The following is an 18,905-nucleotide window of genomic DNA, read 5'->3' on the forward strand; positions in this document are numbered from 1 at the left end:
TGCTTCATGCTCTTGGGAAGCCTCGGTCAGAACAGAATGCGACCTCACAAGATCATAAACCTTTACCATCATTATATGATTTATATACATTAACTGTATTATATATTTTATAGGCAATTCCCCTTCACTCAGTGTGGCCCAGGCATGCCAAAATGTTGGGCATCCATGTGCTACAAGGACAGGAGGAAGCTGGGGTGGGGAGTGATTTGAAAAATTGGCAACTGTATATTTTTATTTTTCACCTTTTCTACCCCCCCATGAATGGTTACCTGGCTGTCTAGACCCAAGACAAGAAGCATGAAGAAAAACAGGGTAGCCCAAAGTGGAGACAGCGGCATCAGTGTTACAGCTTTGGGATAGGCAATGAAGGCCAAGCCAGGACCTGTAAGACAAAAAAAACAATGCTCAAGGATGGAGCCTGCAAAAAAGCCTTACAAGTTATAAGACACTATCTTCGTGGAGAAGGACCTCTTCTTTGGAAGAGGCTTTCAAGGTTGCAGCCAGGAATTCACATTTATTTTTCTGAAACCAAGGTCCATCCTCAACTTTCAGATGGTAGATGACCTTGACGTTTATTTTTAATTTGATCAAAATTTAACTGCATTATCAAATATAGCACTAGCACTTAACCATAGCACTTAGGCTTATATACCGCTTCATAATGATTTTACAGCCCTCTCTAAGTGTTTACAGAGTCAGCATATTTGCCCCCAACAATCTGGGTCCTCATTTTACCCACCTCGGAAGGATGGAAGGATTAGTCAACCTCGAGCCAGTGACAACTGAACTGCTAAACTGCAGGCAGCCGGCAGGCAGCCAAAATAGCCTGCAGTACTGCATTCTAACCACTGTGGCACCACCAATAGTCTATAGTTCAGTGATGGCGAACCTATGGCACGCGTGCCACAGGTGGCACGCGGAGCCATTTGTCAGGGCACGCGAGGCACTGCCCTGTCAGCTGGCCAGCTGAGTTCACCCTTTTTTAAAGGGTCGTTTCGAGCGCTCCGAAAGCGTCAGGGAAGCCTCCGGACGGCCCCTGACGCCTCCGGAGGGCTTCCGGGGGGGCGGGGGAGGCTGTTTTTGCCCTCCCCAGGCTCCTATAAAGCCTCTGGAGCCTGGGGAGGGCGAAAAAAACATGTAAAAATGGGGGGAGCGCCTACAGTGCACGCATGCGCACTGGGGTCACGCATTGCATTATGGGTGCGGCACGCCCGCACACAACCCCCCTGCGCTCCCCCCACTTATGGCACGTGAACCAAAAAAGGTTCACCATTGCTGCTATAGTTCATAAGACTTATAGTTCATAAGTCTATAGTTCATAAATTGGATATCCATTTATTTGAAGTGGTGTAGGGTTTTCTGTCTAAGCAGGGGGTTAGACTAGAAGACCTTCAAGGTCCCTTCCAAGTCTGTTATTTTAATTCCAAATCAAGAACAATCAGTGGAACAACTTGCCTCCAGAAGTTGTGAAAGCTCCAACATTGGAAGTTTTTTAAAGAAGATGTTGGATAACCATTTGTCTGAAGTGGTGTAGGGTTTCCTGCCTAAGCAGGGGTTGGACTAGAAGACCTCCAAGGTCCCTTCCAATTCTGTTATTCTATATTATAAAGACTACTGTCCTGCAATATATCAGTTACCTTCGACCACACCAAATATTACAATTCACTGCTTAAATTTTAGAGAACTCCTGGGGCTGCACTGAAAGCTATCCTAGACGGGAGACTGTGCACCTCTGGTCCTGCAAATGTTTTTCCTAACCTTCTGCTTAAAATCCATTTTTAAAAAAAAGGAGATCCCACTGAATCCAGGTGCAAAACAGGCATTCTAATACCGAGGTACTTTCACTCACACAAAACCCTTGAAAGAACCTGCCTCTGAAAAGAAAGGGCAAAGCACTGGCAGGAAGGAAATTCTGACTGCTGCTCCTTACCTGACTCTGCCACCTGGGAGATGTCTACCCCTTGCTCTGATGCCATGAAGCCCAATACTGAAAATACTACAAAGCCAGCGAAGAAGCTGGTGGAACTGTTGATCACGGCCAAGAGATATGCATCCCTGTAGAGAGAAATGGATAAATTCAACACAACCAGAAGTGGATACTTTAATAGCCTCAAGCCTCCTCCCTTATCCAGAAGGCAACGTAAGAACTGCTGTGCCACAATCATACCTGTGGCAGTGATTGTTGTGTGGAAAAGGAAGCACACAATGCATGGTCACAATTGAACACACATTATGTAAAACACTGCGGCCTTACTCCTTTTTTTAAATTAAGATTACAGAATTTAGATGTTTGTGTGCAGAAAGTGAGATAAAGTGACAGTCGAGACAATGTTAGCTAAGAGACCCACTGACAGCTATATGTGGTAAAAAAAGAAATCCCAACTCAGTTCTGCCCTGATAGAACTCATAATCTGCAGGAAGAAAAAGCTGAACTAGTTGTATTTCAAACTTGGCAACTTTTAAGATGTGTGGACTTGATTCTCCAGCCAGCATATGCTGAAGTCCACACATCTTTAAATGGCCCGGTTTGAAAAAGCACTGATTTAAATTATGCAAATCAGGTATAACAGCGCACAGTCTTGCCTTCTGCATAATTTGTTTAGCCTTATGCTAACCTTGGAATAGATGCTGAAACTTCTTAATCCTTAATCGTTGCATATCACTTACACTCTTATCGCTTCCTTTCGCTTCGAATATATCAATCATACATTTTCAAGTTTGTATTTGTAACTTGAAGGGCTAAAAAAAAATGCCAGAGTAGTGGAGAAATGAGCTTTCTCGGAGTGTCAACTGGGTACACATCGTGTCAAATTATATATTTATGGAGATGAACAGAAAGCACACAAAGCTAAAAATCAGTGTGTTGGTAGATGATATGCTGGTTTAGGGACATGGAGAGGGAGAAAATGGGATTATGTTGTCCTAATGCCATGTTTTAAAGGTTCTTTTTTTAGGATTCAGATAATCCCAAAATATTCCACCATCATGGTTGGTTCTCAGAATTATCTGCATGTGATGTGTGTGTGTGTGTGTGTGTGTGTGTGTCTCACCTGTAACAGTTGTTGTGGAAGCGATTGTAGCTGCCAAGTGCGGTCAGGGCTCCCAGCCCAATAGCATATGAGAAGAAGATCTGGGTACCAGCATCAATCCATACCTGGGATGAGGGGAACAGCTGTGGTATAAACCCCACTAGTGGGGGGTCGGGGAGGGGGGGGGAAAGAACTCTGTTTTGCATGGCCTGAACCAGGTGACTAGAGGGCAGCAATGGTTGCATGCAAGAGCCTTGTTCCCTGCAGAGACATTGGCTACAGCCTCATCGTTTCCCAATTACTTCCCTCAATGACAACCTTCTCCACAATCTCACCCAAAATTCTTACCTGAGCCACAGCAAGCTTGGACCAGTCAGGTTTCAGGTAGTAAATGATCCCATCCAGTGCGCCAGGCAACGTCACTCCATGCAAGAGCATAAGGATAAGCACCACATAAGGGAACAATGCAGTGAAATAGACCACCTGTCAGCCAATCAGAGGATTAGAAATTACAAGACTGCATAGTAGGAGGACCACCCTACTTAGACCCCAGAGTACATTTGAGATGATGGGTCGCAAGTCGTATAATCGGATAGAGCAGTGTTTTTTCAACCTCAGCAACTTTAAGATTTGTGGGCTTCAACTCCCAGAATTCCCAATCCCACAGCCAGCCATTCTCTTCTTAACAACAACAAAACCAAGTCAATGATAGTTGTATTACAGGGCAGCACTTTGGAGCAGGGGTGGACAATGATGGCCCCTTTATGACCTGTGGACTTCAACTCCCAGAATTCCCCCAGCCAGCATGGCTGGCTGCGGAATTGGGAATTCTGGGAGTTGAAGTCCAAACATCTTAAAGTAGCTGAGGTTGAGATAGAGTATGAGGATTGTGTTAAAACATAAGCATGTAAAGAGACAATATCAAATGAAAATTTTTAAAAAAAGCAGCCTATGGCTGCTAGAAGCCTTGTCAGGCTCATTTCCTTTTCTGCCATTCACAAACACAATATATGTCATTGGTTGTAGGTAACCATACCCTTGGATCAGTGCTGGGATTCAATTTCTTTTACTACCAGTTCTGTGGGCATGGCTTGGTAGGCTTGCTGTGGCTTGGTGGGCGTGACTTGGTGAGTGTGACAAGGAAAGGTTACTGCAAAATCCCCATTCCCTCCCAATCAGCTGGGACTCGGGAGGCAGAGAATAGACGGGGGCAGGGCCTGTTGCCAGGGGAAATTTCACCCTGAGCTAACGAGGTCTAGAATCGATGGCTTTCCAAACAGCATATCTTCAAAGAAAACAAAAATTTAAAAAACCCGAGAACATGTTCTAATGAAAAACAGAACTTTTAATATGAAAATAAGAAAATAAACAAATCTATCTAATTGTTACATTTTGGCAAGAGCAATTATCGTCCACCTTCTTGGCAGACGAACAGAAGAACAAAAGTAAAGAAGTCTCTGGAATGTGTGATGTATTTAGAAACGTGTTAAGAAGCATGCACAGTAAATCATTGCTGATAAGGGCCTATGACCTGCGCAGTAACTCTTCAGCTCAGCTAGCAAACAATTAACGCAGTGACAGGGCCAGTCAGAGGTGGTATTTACCGATTCTCCGAACTACTCAAAGTTTCTGCCACCGGTTCTCCAAAACTGGTCAGAACCTGCTGAATACCACCTCTGCCTTGGACCCTCTTTCTTTCAATAGCTGTAGTTATTTCCAGAGGATGATGGACGCTTGTACAGCTAGACAGCTTCACAATCCAGTGGAAAATACACGCTACATTTGCCTGCAAGTATTGCATGATGAAAGAATTGGTTAGGGCAACCCTCCTCCTACCTTTATTGTGTTTCTTACATAACGACTGTTGCTAAACTCAGGTCAGAGGAGGGTAGGAAGAAGTTTATTTTCTTAATAAATAGTTCCTTGAAATAGTGAATAAACACCCAAACAAACAAACAACAAACAATAGTTAAGTATGAGGTCCATGAGGTCTGAAGAGAAAACAGGAAATCTAGAGAGTGAGCTGGCTCAGTTTCAGAATGAAAAGCAGGATATTTCAACATTCAGAAATAATGGGATCCTTATTAGAGAATTTATCCTGCACTCAAATGTCATTATGGCCACTTGCCTAATCTTTCTCCTAAAACAACACACACACACACACACACACACACACACACACACACCAGTTACCTTCCCGGTTGACTTGACCCCCTTCCAGATGCAGAAATAAACAATGACCCAAGTTGAAAGCAAGCATAGGATCAGCTGCCAGCTGATCTCTCCTGGATCAGCCAGATCCCCTGAAATATGCAGCACTTTGTTCCTGAGGAAATGAAGAAGGAGATTAGAAGAAGGCCCAGCCTGAAAAAGAGAAAGAAAGAACAAAACTCTTCTGTGGGAAATTATTTGCTTCTCCTCAAGTATGGGTCTGGCTCAGGGGACTGATCAGATTTACAGATTTTGTGAAACCATTAACAATAAGCAAGTAGTCAATAGTTAATTGAGTATGATAATTTTTAGTATCTTGGGATTCCTCAATGGATTTTCTGCCTCAGCTGCCAAAATCCTTTGGGCTCCTCTTATCCAAAAGGGACATCCATTCCGTGCCCCTTTTCCCCTCCATAGCACTAGCAACAGCACTTAGACTTATATACCGCTTCATAGTGCTTTTACAGCCCTCTCTAAGCATTTTACAGAGTCAGCCTATTGCCCCCAACAATTTGTGTCCTCATTTTACCCACCTCGGAAGGAGGGAAGGGTGAGTCAACCTTGAGCCTGGTGAGATTCGATCTGCCGAACTGCAGCTAGCAGTCAGCTGAAGCAGCCTGCAGTACTACACTCTAACCACTGCGCCATCTCAGCTCTCTAGCCTCCATTTTGTATTTTCCCTTCTCTCTTGCTCACAAGACCTTTCTCTCTGCTGGATTTCCAAAAAGCCTCCTCCACTCATTCTTCTGGAGCAGGGAGCCACAAAGCCCTGGCCTTCAGAAGCTGCTGAACTGCAACTCTGCCAGGCCGGCCAATGAAGAAAAATCTAGGTAGCACTGGAAAAGGCCACAGGTTCTCCCCCCCCCCTGCCCTTTCTCCAAGGTGATCTACACCAGGTGTATTTTGTCACCCACTCACTCCCAGAACTCAATGACGGGAGAGCGCTGGTCGGCCAGGCTGCTGCAGTTTCTGGCGGTGCTGCCGTTGTGGGTGTTGTTGCCGCAGTCGCTCAAACCAAAAAGCTCCGTGCACTGGGGAGAGTTCCACGAGTGGCCACAGGTGGCCCACGGCAGCGTCTCTGTCAGTGAGTGGGCCAAGTAGAAGACACCCCAGACGAGGATCATAATATAGTAAGAGTTACAGAAGAAGACAATGACCATGGAGGCCAGGCCCAAACCTAGAGAGAAACAGCTGATTAGAGCCTGAGGCATTTGGGGATGGGGTTTGTTGTTTGTTGATGGAAGGGGTTGCGTGTCACACCCTCGCAATAAGGCCCTGTCTCTTAATAGCAGGGTAATGAAAGAAAAGCAAAGTAGGGAAGCTTGAAATGGGAGAATTAACTCTATCTCATGAAATGGATGTGGAGAAGATGTAGGTCAGGGGTGTCAAACTCGATTACACTGAGGGCCGCATCAGAGTTGTATTTGACCTTGGGGGGGGGGCAAGGTGGGAGTGGCCAGCTCGACATCACTTGTGTCGGGGGTCTCTGTGGTGGCCCAAGCATTCTGCCAGAGAAAATGGGCTCCCAAACTCACTGGCAGAGGCACCGCAGGCTGGTTCTTGCTGTTTCCAGAGCGGCCCCTTGGGCCAGATCTAAGCACCCTGCCCCCCCGGGCTGGATCCGGCCCCCAGGCCTTGAGTTTGACACCCCTGATATAGATAGAATAATATTTTGAATGCTCTCTTACATTCAATGAAAGAGACACAATAAGCATAATGTTAGCTTTAGCTTTTCTTTAAGCAAAATCTTTAGCTTTTCTCCCAAGTTAGATTTTATTAATGTGAGGAACTCAAGAATAAGTTGGTAAAACTCTGTTTTCTGCAATTTTAAAGTGCTGCATATAGAAACCATGCCCTGCATCTATCCCCAACCTTTTTCGTGCAAATTTCAAGCAAAATCTACATAGCAGACAGATTGTGTTTATATCATAATGTCAACAAACCCCCCCCCCCAAAAAAAAAACTCTGCCCCCGGGAAAAGCCATCACAGTCATTATACATAGATACATGTTATGGTTTATTTCCCATTTTTATCCTGTTTTCACTAGGCCTGGGAAACGCTGAAGAACTACAATATTAAAAATGTCCATATTCCATCTATTGGACAGCCCTATAATTATAAATTTTAGAAGCTGATACTGAAGGATCATTCAATTCCGGACCAATAATATACTATTCAATGTGTTTGTAGATGACTCAGAGCCATTCTGATAATTAGAGGACGGTGCTAAGTTCCAGGAAGGCAAAATACGTACATATTGCAGTTTTGGGAAAAATACAGATGGTTGCCAAGTAGGAACATGCAAAAATCAACAGCAGAAAAATAGCTTTGTCCACATCTGGAGCCTGGGTGTAAATTAGCTTGTGTGATATACTGGCTGCCTTCCAAACGCCCACCTTATCTCAAGGAGGCTGCCCTGCCATCATTGTGATGGAGTTTTACCTTGGTACCAAAGCAAAGCTCCAGCCACATATGCTTATGCCCTCTGTTTTGAACAAGCTATTGGTTAAGAAGCATCAGGTAGCATCCAGCTATACTTCCTTCCTCTCTGGCCAATTGACAATGGCTAGAAACTTCCACAATATATCTGTGGCAAAGTTTCAAAACTATGCTTCAGAAACCAGCTTCCACATTAAATTGGTGAAAAGACTGAAGGTGCGGTAAAATCTTTGTACGCCGGGCTTCAAATAGCTGGAGGAACAAGAAATAGCACCAAAACCACTAACTCTTTGGCCCCATCTTGTGGTCTTTCTAATATTTGTGGTCCAGATTTGTGTTGCTGCCAGAGAATACAAGGGGGGCATTGGGTGTGGGGAACCAGATGCCCCCATTGGGGGAGACACACTACATTGTTAAGATGCAGAGCAAGACTGGCCTTTTGGGAAGAGTAGGAATAGCCTGTCGAGTTTGAAGCACGCTTGTGCTGTTGCAAACATTATCACTTCTCAACTTGCCAAAGAACCAGAGGGGAGGGGAGGGTGAGATGGAATGCAGGCTCCAGACTTCAAGAAGACGAGCCGTGAGAGCCAAGAACACTCCAGCAGGTCTTTGCCAAGACCAGAGGCTTTTTCTCATAACAATACAACGACACTCCATTGGACAATGTGACCTGCACTGGTAGAGGGGAGGGAGAAATCTATATTATCATTATGTGGGTTTGTACGGGAATTGGGTATAGAGCTGGTTTTGCCTTCAGCAGTGCCAAAATGATGTACTCAATAAAGTTTTGCATTCAGGGATTGGAAGGTCTCGAGGGTGCTTGCTTTGGTTGGTTCGTCAATCCCTAACTTCTATACCAATGATTTCCTTAATTTTATCCTCTGCCTAATCATAACAGATGAGGGAGTGGTCACAATAGTTATTAGAAACAGACAGGTGCCCTTTGGTCCTCTGTAAATTGAACAGAGCTGCTTCGTCACTTTTTATGATGTAGCAATATAGCCTAGAACATTCCCAACCTTTTTAAAGAGAGAATTCTACAAGACAAATAAACTCTGCAGTGCTTTAATACTCTGTTGCAACACACCCTCAGCTTCACAACAGCTCCTGCTACTTCTGAATCTAATAGGTGGCTGAAAGCTGCAGGCAAGTGTCACCAAAGCCATTACCTTTAAATAGGGGAGCAATGTTCCAGGCTGCAATTCCACCTTGCTTCATAAACTGTCCCAGGGCCACCTCCAGGAAAAAGACAGGGATCCCCCCAACGAAAACGATCAGCAGGTAAGGAATCAGAAAGACACCTGCACAAAAAAGGGGAGTCATTGTTCTGTCCCTTTTTCCCCCCAAAAAAACTGGGCAAGTTTACAGGGTCTTTTTAGTGGTGCTGCTGAAATTATGAAATGCCGAATTCCACTCTCAGTTGCTATCTTGTTTTAGGCTTTTAGTAGTTTTCTCCATTTGGATGAGCTATGGAATTATAGCTCCAGGCAGATATTTTCTCATTATCAAGGACACAGACATTGTCCTCTAATCTGAAAAAGTTTTAAATCCTTTCCTGCTGCAGGGCATTTTTTTGTACATTTCATAGGACTGAGAATTGTGGAAGATACAATACAATACAATACAATACAATACAATACAATGCAATGCAATGCAATGCAATGCAATACAATAGTAGAGTTGGAAGGGACCTTGGAGGTCTTCTAGTCCAACCCCCTGCCTAGGCAGGAAACCCTATACCGTTTCAGACAAATGGCTATCCAACATCTTCTTAAAGATTTCCAGTGTTGGGGCATTCACAACTTCTGGAGGCAACTTCTGTTCCACTGGTTAATTGTTCTAACTGTCAGGAAATTTCTCCTCAGTTCTAAGTTGCTTCTCTCCTTGATTAGTTTCCACCCATTGCTTCTTATCCTGCCCTCAGGTGCTTATATGCGATATCTACCCTCAGATATAGATTTATTTTTCCTTACTGAATGTGAAGCATATTAGGAGAAGTAGAGAAGCCTTGTAAACTCATGAACTCCACCCTTGGATGCAAAGATGGCAGTTTTGGAATGTTTAAAGAGCATTTACATTCATAAAATCATAACACCTTTGAGTGACAGTCCCACATTGTTAACTGCTTTCCAGTAGGAAGTTGAAAGATAGTGAGTTTCCCAAATCTACCTAGTATGCAAATTCAGGCTGTAATTCAAATAGGATTTGAATAGAAGCTGCTCATTCCCCCCCCCCCCCCCCGCGTAATTGCTAGAACAAGTTTTTCATTTTCTATAGTTGGTTGGGGAATTCTGGGAGTTGAAGTCCACACATTCTTAAGCTGCCAAGGTTGAGAAGCACTGTGTTACATAAATCAACATCCAGCTGGATGCTTTCAGACTGCTCTCTTTGTCACTTGCACTCTCTCTCTCAAACCTAAACTGGGAAAATAAAAAGAATGTGCCCAGACGTACGTCTATTCTATCGCGGCGATGGAAAAGAAAGGTAATCCTGCCACTGAATCAGTTTAATGCTCCAGAGTTCCCTGTTCAGAACTTGCAAGTATTTGCAAGTATTTTGCCGAATTTGCAAGTATTTTCAAGATGCCTCTGGATACAACCCAAGCATCTTTCATACGCTATTTTTTTATTATTTTATTCCAGTTCTTTGGTTGTCAGCCTGTCCCAATTCTATGAGGCACATTGCAACCAATTAGAAATACTTTCCTTGCCCGCTTCCCATATACAGCCAGATCTGTACTCCCTTAGAGAATATGGCATCATAAATGAGATTTAAAAAAAACATTTGCTGACATATTCTATAAGGAGGTTCCCGTATATGTTGGGGCCGTAAGCAAATATGCATGACTGGCTTTACAAGTACTTTTCCCTGGTTGCCTTCTCTAGGCTCAAGAGCCTCAATGAAAAGAATAAATGCAATCAAGGCAGGGATGGTGACTGCCTTTGGGATTAAATATATAGGAACCGCCTTTCATTTTCTTTTGGGTAAACCCAAACAATTCCCATCTACTTGGAATAAGGTCCAGGACTGTCCAGAACCGAGAGATGTCACAAGTGGACAATGCTTTTTGTTAAAGCGGTCCAGATAATTTAGTATTTGTGTCATCAGCATTGTCCCAGGGCTGTTTATTTCAGCTTTTGCAAATTATTCTGATAGAGTTAAGAAGAGGACATTCTTTCTCTCTTAAAAACTATAGTCTATCTTCATTTTACTCATTTTCTTTTAAAATAACACAGATTCTTACAAAAGGGATGGTTACAAAGTTTTCAGCTGCAGGGCAAACCTTGTGATATGATGAGACAGAGAGACGATTCTGAGTAACCAAATGGTGTATTATTAGGCTACAATTTCTCTATGGACAGAATACAGGTAGCCTGTAGCATTTTTCTGGGTAAGAGGCCAATTGTATCACAGTGCCCTTTGTATAAACTTTGGTCACGCTTAAATGTGTGCAATACCCCTTTTTTTCACTTAAAAAGTGAAATAGTGCTCTGCATTTTTATGTACAGTAGTTCACTGTGGTAAATTTTGCCACCTTGGGAAAAAAAATGTATCTGAGTTTGATTGATCCAATCTGATGGAAAGGCAGCAGAATTCACCTACCATGTAACAGGGAGGGAATAAGAAAATGGATCTGGAGGCCAAAGACAGAGATGTCATTTAGTCCAGGGGCTACCTGGACACCCAGAGGTAGCCCCTGGCCTCAACTGTCCCATTGCTACACATTCCAGTTCCCACGGCAACCCTCTTACCTCCTCCATTTTTGTAGCAGAGGTATGGAAAGCGCCAGACGTTGCCCAGCCCTACAGCAAAACCAACGCATGACATGATGAAATCCATCTGGCGAGTCCAGGTCTCTCGCTCAGGAAAGGACAGCTTTGTCGGCCCGATGGGTACCACCAGAGGGACAGTGATGGCGCTCTCGTCGAGGGTGGACTCCCCTGGGCCACTGATTGGCTCAGCACTTTCTGGCTCGGTTACCTCTGAGCACTCACTGCCCTCTGTGGAGAAAAGCCAAAAATCAATCAGAGAGAAAGCCCAGCGAGCTGCTGAACCAACCATTTCTAGCTGCTGATGGGTGGTGAGCTGAAGGGGTGGCGATCATGGGCAGGTGTTCGACACTCTGATCAACAGTTTGATCTTCCATTAACTTCCAGATCTCTGTCTGCTATCAACAGGGCTAAAAACATGACAGAGAGTTATAATAAGAGCTGCGGTGATGCAGTGGTTAGAGTGCAGTACTGCAGGCCATTTCTGTTGACCGCCGGCTGCCTGCAATTTGGCAGTTTGAATCTCACCAGTCTCAAGGTTGACTCAGCCTTCTATCCTTCCGAGATGGTAAAATGAGGATCCAGATTGCTGGGGGCAATAGGCTGACTTTGCAAACCGCTTAGAGAGGGCTATAAAGCACTGTGAAGCACTATATAAGCCTCAATGCTATTGCCGTTGCTATAATGGTGAAGAGTAATCTGAAGCATGGAGCAATGCAGGCCACAAATTACCTTTTTTTAAAAAAAATCACCAATGTACAACAGCTTTCAGCTATGCAAGAAATACTTCACAAGGAGACTTGATTAATAATAATAATAAATAATAAATTTAAATTTATTAGCCGCTCCCTTTCCAGGCAGGACTCGGGGCGGCGTACAGTGGAGCATATAAAACATATACAACACATAAACATACATATATACAGGACATACATACACGGAGGAGGTAACAAATTTCATCACATTGGACAATTAAAAGTCACCATTAAAAAATACCCCAATTGTAAAACACAATTTAAAATTTAAGGTTTTTAAAATTTAAAAGAACTGTCAGGAGGAGTAAGAAAAGTTTACGGTTGAGCCAGGCCAGATAATTGAAAGAGGTGGGTCTTCAGCTGTACACGGAAGCTTGATTGGTGGATTCAATTTATACGCCGCCTCTACTGCCCGTGCAACTCCATGTAGCACATTTATCAATCATGCAGGTAGTCCTCGAGATACGACCACAATTGAGCTCAAAATGTATGTTGCTAAGCGAAGCAATGAAGTGAATTTTGCCCCCGTTCTATGACCTTTCTTGCCACAGTTGTTAAGTGAATCACTGAAGTTATTAGTAACACGATTGTTAAGTGAATCTGTCTTCCCCATTGACTTTGCCGGTTGGAAATCCGCAAAAGTTGATCACGTGACCTCAGGACCGTGGAACTGTCATAAATACGAGTCAGTTGCCAAGCATCTGAATTTGGATCAGGTGGCCATGGGGATGCTGCAACGGTTGTGTGAAAAATGGTCATCAGTCACTGTTTTCAGTTCCACTGTAACTTCGAACCCTCATTAAATGAATGGTTGTTAGTAGAGAATAGCTGCATTGAAGAATCGTCCATCTCCCTCATTACGGAGAATTCTGGGCAGCTACAACAATCAATATATGGAAAGATGAAATAAGCAATACTCTATGGCTCTACCATGAAAAGAATCACCAAGAACCAAAGAATAAAAGCCCAAGATCAAATTGGGCTGACTCAGGATCTGTTGAAAGAGCCACATTTTAAGTGTTTTCTTAAACACCGCTGTAGTCGCTGTGGGAAGAATATTTTACCACAGGACAGATGGAGCTACAGAAAAGGCACAGAATTTGCCCCCTCCCAATGTTATGTGCTGCATCACTTAATATGAATAAACCAGTGACGTGTAGTCAGGGGAGGCAGGGGAGCCTCACCACTCTCATCATTAAAAGAAAAAAAAGGGAACAGGGGAAAGGCGAGTGCTGAGGTGAGGCTAGTTAGCTGCTGCCTCACCATGAATGACTGCCTAACTGTTTAAAAAAGCCTCTAAACAGGCGCCCTCTACTATGAGGCAGGAGAACTGCATGCCTCATCTAGTCTGACCTTTTAGGTGTTTTATGATCGCTCAAGCAGAGTTAAGCGAGGGTTAAAAGCCTAAAAAATCCTGAGGAAGGTGAGGCACACACTTCTCCTGCCTCAAAGTAGAGAGCGCTCGTTCTTCCTTTGACTCAACTCTTCCCTTTTTCTTCCCTTCTCGCTTGCGATACACTGACAATAAAGGGGGTGCGTAGAGATGTACCTTCATCTCTTCATTGATTTCCCTTTTTACAGGATGAGCCAGCTTCCTGCTTCTTTTATTTTCTGGAGGTCTCACTCCTTTCTCCATTTCTGCCATTTTTTATTTTATTTTTTTGTTTGGTGTGCGTGCGTGTGCCTGTGGCGCGCACGTGTGTGCGTTTGTATGTATCTACTTTGGTGGAGATGAAATGGCTGCTGGTATTATTTGGGAAAAAGCTTTCGGGGGGAAGGTTATGGAGACGAAGGGAGGGAGGACGGGGGTGGCTTTTAGCGCTGATTTGTTTCCCTCTCTTTTCTCTCTCTCTCATTCTCTCCCTTCAGCTCCCTTTCATTTCTCTCTCCCTCTCTCTCTTTCTCCCCTTTTCTCTTTCATCTCTTTCTTGCAAGTGCAAGCAAAATAACCCAGGATCACGGTGGCGGGGACAGCAACTCCTTCCGCTGTGCTGTGGAGAAGAACCACACTGTGCAGGAGACTCCTCAGCGCTAGATTCAGGTCAGCGCGAGCCGCGGTCCCATTCCCCTCCTTCCTGAGCCAACATGAAGGGGACCGCAGCTCGCGCTGACCTGAATCTAGCGCTAAGGAGTCTCCTGCACAGCGCGGCTCTTCTCCACAGCACAGCGGAAGGAGTTGCTGTCCCTGCCACCGTGATCCTGGGATATTTTGCTTGCACTTGCAAGAAAGAGATGAAAGAGAAAAGGGGAGAAAGAGAGAGAGATAGAGAGAAATGAAAGAGAGCTGGAAGGAGAGAATGGGAGAGAGGGAAAAGAGAGGGAAACAAATTAGAGAGAGAAGGGGGAGAGGGAGAGAGAAATGAAAGAGAGCTGAAGGGAGAGAATGAGAGAGAGAGAAAAGAGAGGGAAACAAATCAGGGGAAAGAAAGGAAGAGAAAAGAAAGAAAGAAAGAAAGAAAGAAAGAAAGAAAGAAAGAAAGAAAGAAAGAAAGAAACTAACTTTCTCAGACTTATGACAAAAGCAATGGCAAGCTAGATCCCTTGCCAAGAAAACTGCACTTTGCCAGAAGGCACAAATTGGAAGCAAGTTTGATTTTTTAAAAAGAAAATAACAGATGGCAAAAAATGCATCTGAAAATAAGATTATTTATAATTTTGGATAACGTATTATATTGTCAAACTCAAAAGGGTTTTGATACTTAATTGTCATCATCATCATCATCATCTCTCTGTTCCCCCCCCTCGGAGGGACTGTCCTCCCTTGTGGAAAACACAACAAGGAACTCCTCAGCTCCTTGCTCCCCCCAAATCTCTCTTTTTTTTTTTTTTTGTTGGCCACTGGTGGTCACCGCGTATGGTCCTCCGCAATATGCTCTTTCCTGCCACCCCTTCGAAACGCGCAAGTACGGGACAAAACGGCACGGATCCTTTTATTAAAACCCCCTGTATTACAAAGAGATTTTAATAAAAAGATTGTGATGACATCAGTGCCTCACCAGCCATAAATCTCACCTCACGTCACTGGAATAAACTATTCTTTTACATGGAAAAAAGAACTGGCTCGTGACATTTTGCTGCGTCAAATAAGTGGCTTACCCTTTGATTTAAAAACTTTCCCCCCCAAGTCATGCAAGAATGGGATTTGTCCTTAATAATGTCTATAATTGGCGGGGGCTACTGAGGCGTGTCAGGGCTATGTTCCAGAAAGGGGATTGGGTCATGACAAAAATCTGAAGTTGATTTCATTTAACCCAATTTATTACATAAAGTGAAAAGAATTACTCTTTGTATACTTTGGTTCTATTAAAAGTAATGATTTAATCACAATTTTTGAAGGGCTCAGGAGTCCCAGTCTAGGCTTTGGAAGAGCACCTGTTGTGTAACACTTCTTAACAATGTTGCCAAAGATTCAAGGCCACTTTTCTCTCACGGCTTCATATATGGGCTGTTTTGTGGGAATGTACAGATAAACTGCAAAAAACTATTCTAATGATAACCTCGCCAAGGATTCTGGATGGGCAAAATCAGTCCCCCCCCCCCACTTCAACCAAGGTTCTTCAGATTGTCTGAATTGTGCCGATGACAACAACGAACTATCAAATCTGTTTCTTTTTAAATGAGTGTTTCCTGTAACATTTTGTTGCCTAGATAAAAATCAACAGAACACAGCCTATTCTTAACTAGATTTTGCAGGGCTGTGAAAGCTACCATAAATTGGCAGCAGGGCAAACGTTGAAGGGTTGGGCCTCCAGATTCCATTCTATCACCCACTTTTTGTTTCAGAGCGGTTACAGGTGTTGGCAATCCTAATTTTTGTTAAGAGGCCATATGAAACTGCCATTTGTTTTTGTTTTTCTCTTCTGTGTTAGGGAAAGCCCTAACAGGTAAAAAAAAGGCTTGCATAAACCTGTGAGGGGTGGGGGTGGGGGAGGGGAATGTGCATGCTTGAAAACATGTTTTGCCCATATCAATATTATGAGCACCCCTTGTCCATCCTTTAAGACCTAGATAAAAATACACAACTTATTTCCTTCTCAGGAATTTCCTTGGCATCACAGCATCCAAGACGCGTCCCTGCTTCCTTGTTCCTTGGAGGGCCGTACCTTGCCGAAATCGTTTGGCAATGTCATAATTTTGCAGGCCCCTTTTGTGTAATGTGCAGGGTTTGGAATGCAGGCACCAAATTTCATTCCTTCTGCTTCGAGAGTTGCAATTTTGATGTCACAATGCAGGATGGTGAGTCACCCAGTAGGCAGTGATGCTGAATACACATGCCACACACACACGCACATACACACAGGCAGACAGACACAGAGAGCACATGAATTCACACAGCAGTTCCTATGCTCATAATGTCCTTACACGGATACACACACATATATGCCCAAGACTGTGCTTTGGGCTGTTTCACCACAATTCCCTGGGATTATCTACTCTCCCCCTGGAACCTGGAGGAGGGCTTTGGAGATGTGGCTGCTGTGGTTCTTCAAGATTGTTGTAACACAAAGACAAACTGAATCGCCCCTCCCCTTCCTCATCCAGGAAACACTGGGCCAGCCAGACACAAAGCTACTAATAAAAAATGCTGTGCCCTTTCTTGAAGGTTAGTAGCCTGATCACAACAAGTTGCTTCCTGGTGCCAATTTCCCACCAGGTTCTACCATTGCCTTGCTCACCCCCACCCACCCACCCACCCGCTCCCAAGAATCTGGCTAGGAATCCCCTTTGCACCTACGAGCATCTCTGAAACCAAGGAAAAGGAATCCGCTTTGGGCAAAACAAAGACATCAAGAGTTGTGGGCAGAGCAAGACTACGCTCCAGACACAAAGCCCCTTTTCCCTTGTCTGGCTTCCCTTCCCCCCACAGCTCACATGCTGCCTGGGCCCAGCATGTGACTGGGCTAATCCCCATTTTCTGGGGCTGAATCGTCTGGATGCTCTTTGGCTGGCTCTGCAGAGGGCCCTTCCCTTGGGCTAGGGCTATATAAAAAGCACGTGCTTTCTTCAGGAAAGAATTGGGGAAGAGATGGAGGAAGCAGCAGAAGGTAGCTGGGAGAGTGATGGTGTAGCATGTTTCGTGCAAGCAAGTTCCCCCCCCCCCCACTCCCCTGCTCTTCTCCTCCTGCTGAGTTGTTGCCTTATATGGAGCTAAATGCCCTTTCCTTAGCTTCACACAACTTGGAAGGATCAGCTGTACCCCTGGCATTGGAGCATTCTATGCCCCTGAGGTATCAAAGCTCAACCGTACTATGTACGCCACGTAGACGGAGTTCCACCCCACTGGCTCTAGATGAACGGGCCTGGAATAATTGCCATCCTCCTCCATGCCAAAGCCAATCATCCTTCTGTAAAAGTAGCCCAGCCATCATCAGCATCCCTCTTCCCAGCTTAGGAAGATCACGGAGATACTGTAGTGTGAGTACATTTGAGGGTATCACCATAGAAATGCTCAGGTCCATAACTCTCCCTGCCCCAGCAAACAAGGGAAGGAGAATGTAAAAATATCAAGGAAGGATGGGCTGACAGTGTGGAGCAAAGAATATCAGCAAGGTGTGCACTTCTGACAGAGGGGAGGGGGGGGAGAAAGTAGAACAGAACAGTATAACAGAGTTGCAAGGGACCTTGGAGGTCTTCTAGTCCAACCCACCACTCAAGCAGACGACCGTATACCATTCCAGACAAGTGGATGTCCAATCTCTTCTTAAAAGCCTCCAACGATGGAGCACCCGCAACTTCTGAAGGCAAGTTTTTCCACTGGCCTAGCCTAGCCTAATTGTTTTTACTGTCAGGAAATTCCTCCTTAATTCCAGGTTGCTGCTTCTCCTTGATTAGTTTCCATTCGTTGTTTCTTGCCTTGCCTTCTGGTGCTTTGGAAAACAAGTTGACACCCCCCCCCTCTTCTTTGCGGCAGCCCCTCAAATATTGGAACACTACTATCCTACAGGGCCCCTAGTCCTTCTTTTCATTACACTAGATAGCTCAGCAGGGCATAGCTGAGCTGCCTAACAATGAATACAAAGAACCTGAAGAGGAGACCACAGAGTAGCAGCTTTTTAAAGGGGTGATGGCTATTGTACTATTGTCCTAACTCTCTTCCGCCCCCCCCCCCCGGCTCTCCCTCCCCTCCTTACCCCACCCCCGCCAAAGTTAGTATAAGCACTGCATTCCTTACCTGAATTCACTTGGGCAGATCCCCCCACAGAAGCTCTACAGGCTCTCTGCCTGCATTCCGGGAGACCCTGTCAGCAAAATCTTTCTTCTCACACAATAGGCAAGCATGGTGGCCTCCCCAAAGCCTCCCCGGGGTGAACAGGTGAGCAGGACAGAATCCCCTCTCTGCCTCCTCAGCAAGTTCAGCGCAGCACTTTCCTTCTTCCCTCGTCCATGCAAAGGTCCTTACCTGAAGATGTTTCGGCGGACACTGGAGCCATGACACGAGGCTGGTGGCAGGGCTCTGCGATGGAAGACTGAGATGGGTGCTGGGTCGGGAAGCTGGCTCTGGGTCTGGGTAGGAATCAGGATGTAATCTCAGAAGCAATCCACAAAGCACTTGAAGGTGAGGCGAAAGAACCTCATTGATGGGGATTTACACCAGGGAAACGGGCAGTGGGTGAGAGTCTGGGCAGGGCCTTGAGCTCAGAAGCAGGCAGCACAGACCAGGCAGAGCATGTGCTCCATCCCTCAGCACTGATTCTGAGTT

General features: G+C 44.8%; 1 protein-coding gene across 1 annotated transcript in view; it reads right to left on the reverse strand.

Annotated features, from left to right (window-relative positions):
* LOC309394360 (sodium- and chloride-dependent creatine transporter 1-like) overlaps positions 1–18,905 on the reverse strand; it is a 33,202-nt gene extending 14,297 nt beyond the window's left edge. The window contains exons 1-9 of the mRNA XM_081957398.1: positions 18,606–18,905; positions 11,433–11,681; positions 8,850–8,981; positions 6,159–6,417; positions 5,223–5,355; positions 3,378–3,512; positions 3,051–3,154; positions 1,931–2,055; positions 270–382 (exon numbers count right to left, since the gene is read on the reverse strand). Coding sequence (XP_081813524.1) covers positions 270–382; positions 1,931–2,055; positions 3,051–3,154; positions 3,378–3,512; positions 5,223–5,355; positions 6,159–6,417; positions 8,850–8,981; positions 11,433–11,681; positions 18,606–18,636 — 1,281 coding nt within the window. The 5' untranslated portion in view covers positions 18,637–18,905. The remainder of the gene's footprint in view (positions 1–269; positions 383–1,930; positions 2,056–3,050; positions 3,155–3,377; positions 3,513–5,222; positions 5,356–6,158; positions 6,418–8,849; positions 8,982–11,432; positions 11,682–18,605) is intronic.

This window comes from Natrix helvetica, assembly GCF_964273705.1.
Source record: "Natrix helvetica genome assembly, chromosome: 1".
Classification (NCBI taxonomy): domain Eukaryota; kingdom Metazoa; phylum Chordata; class Lepidosauria; order Squamata; family Natricidae; genus Natrix; species Natrix helvetica.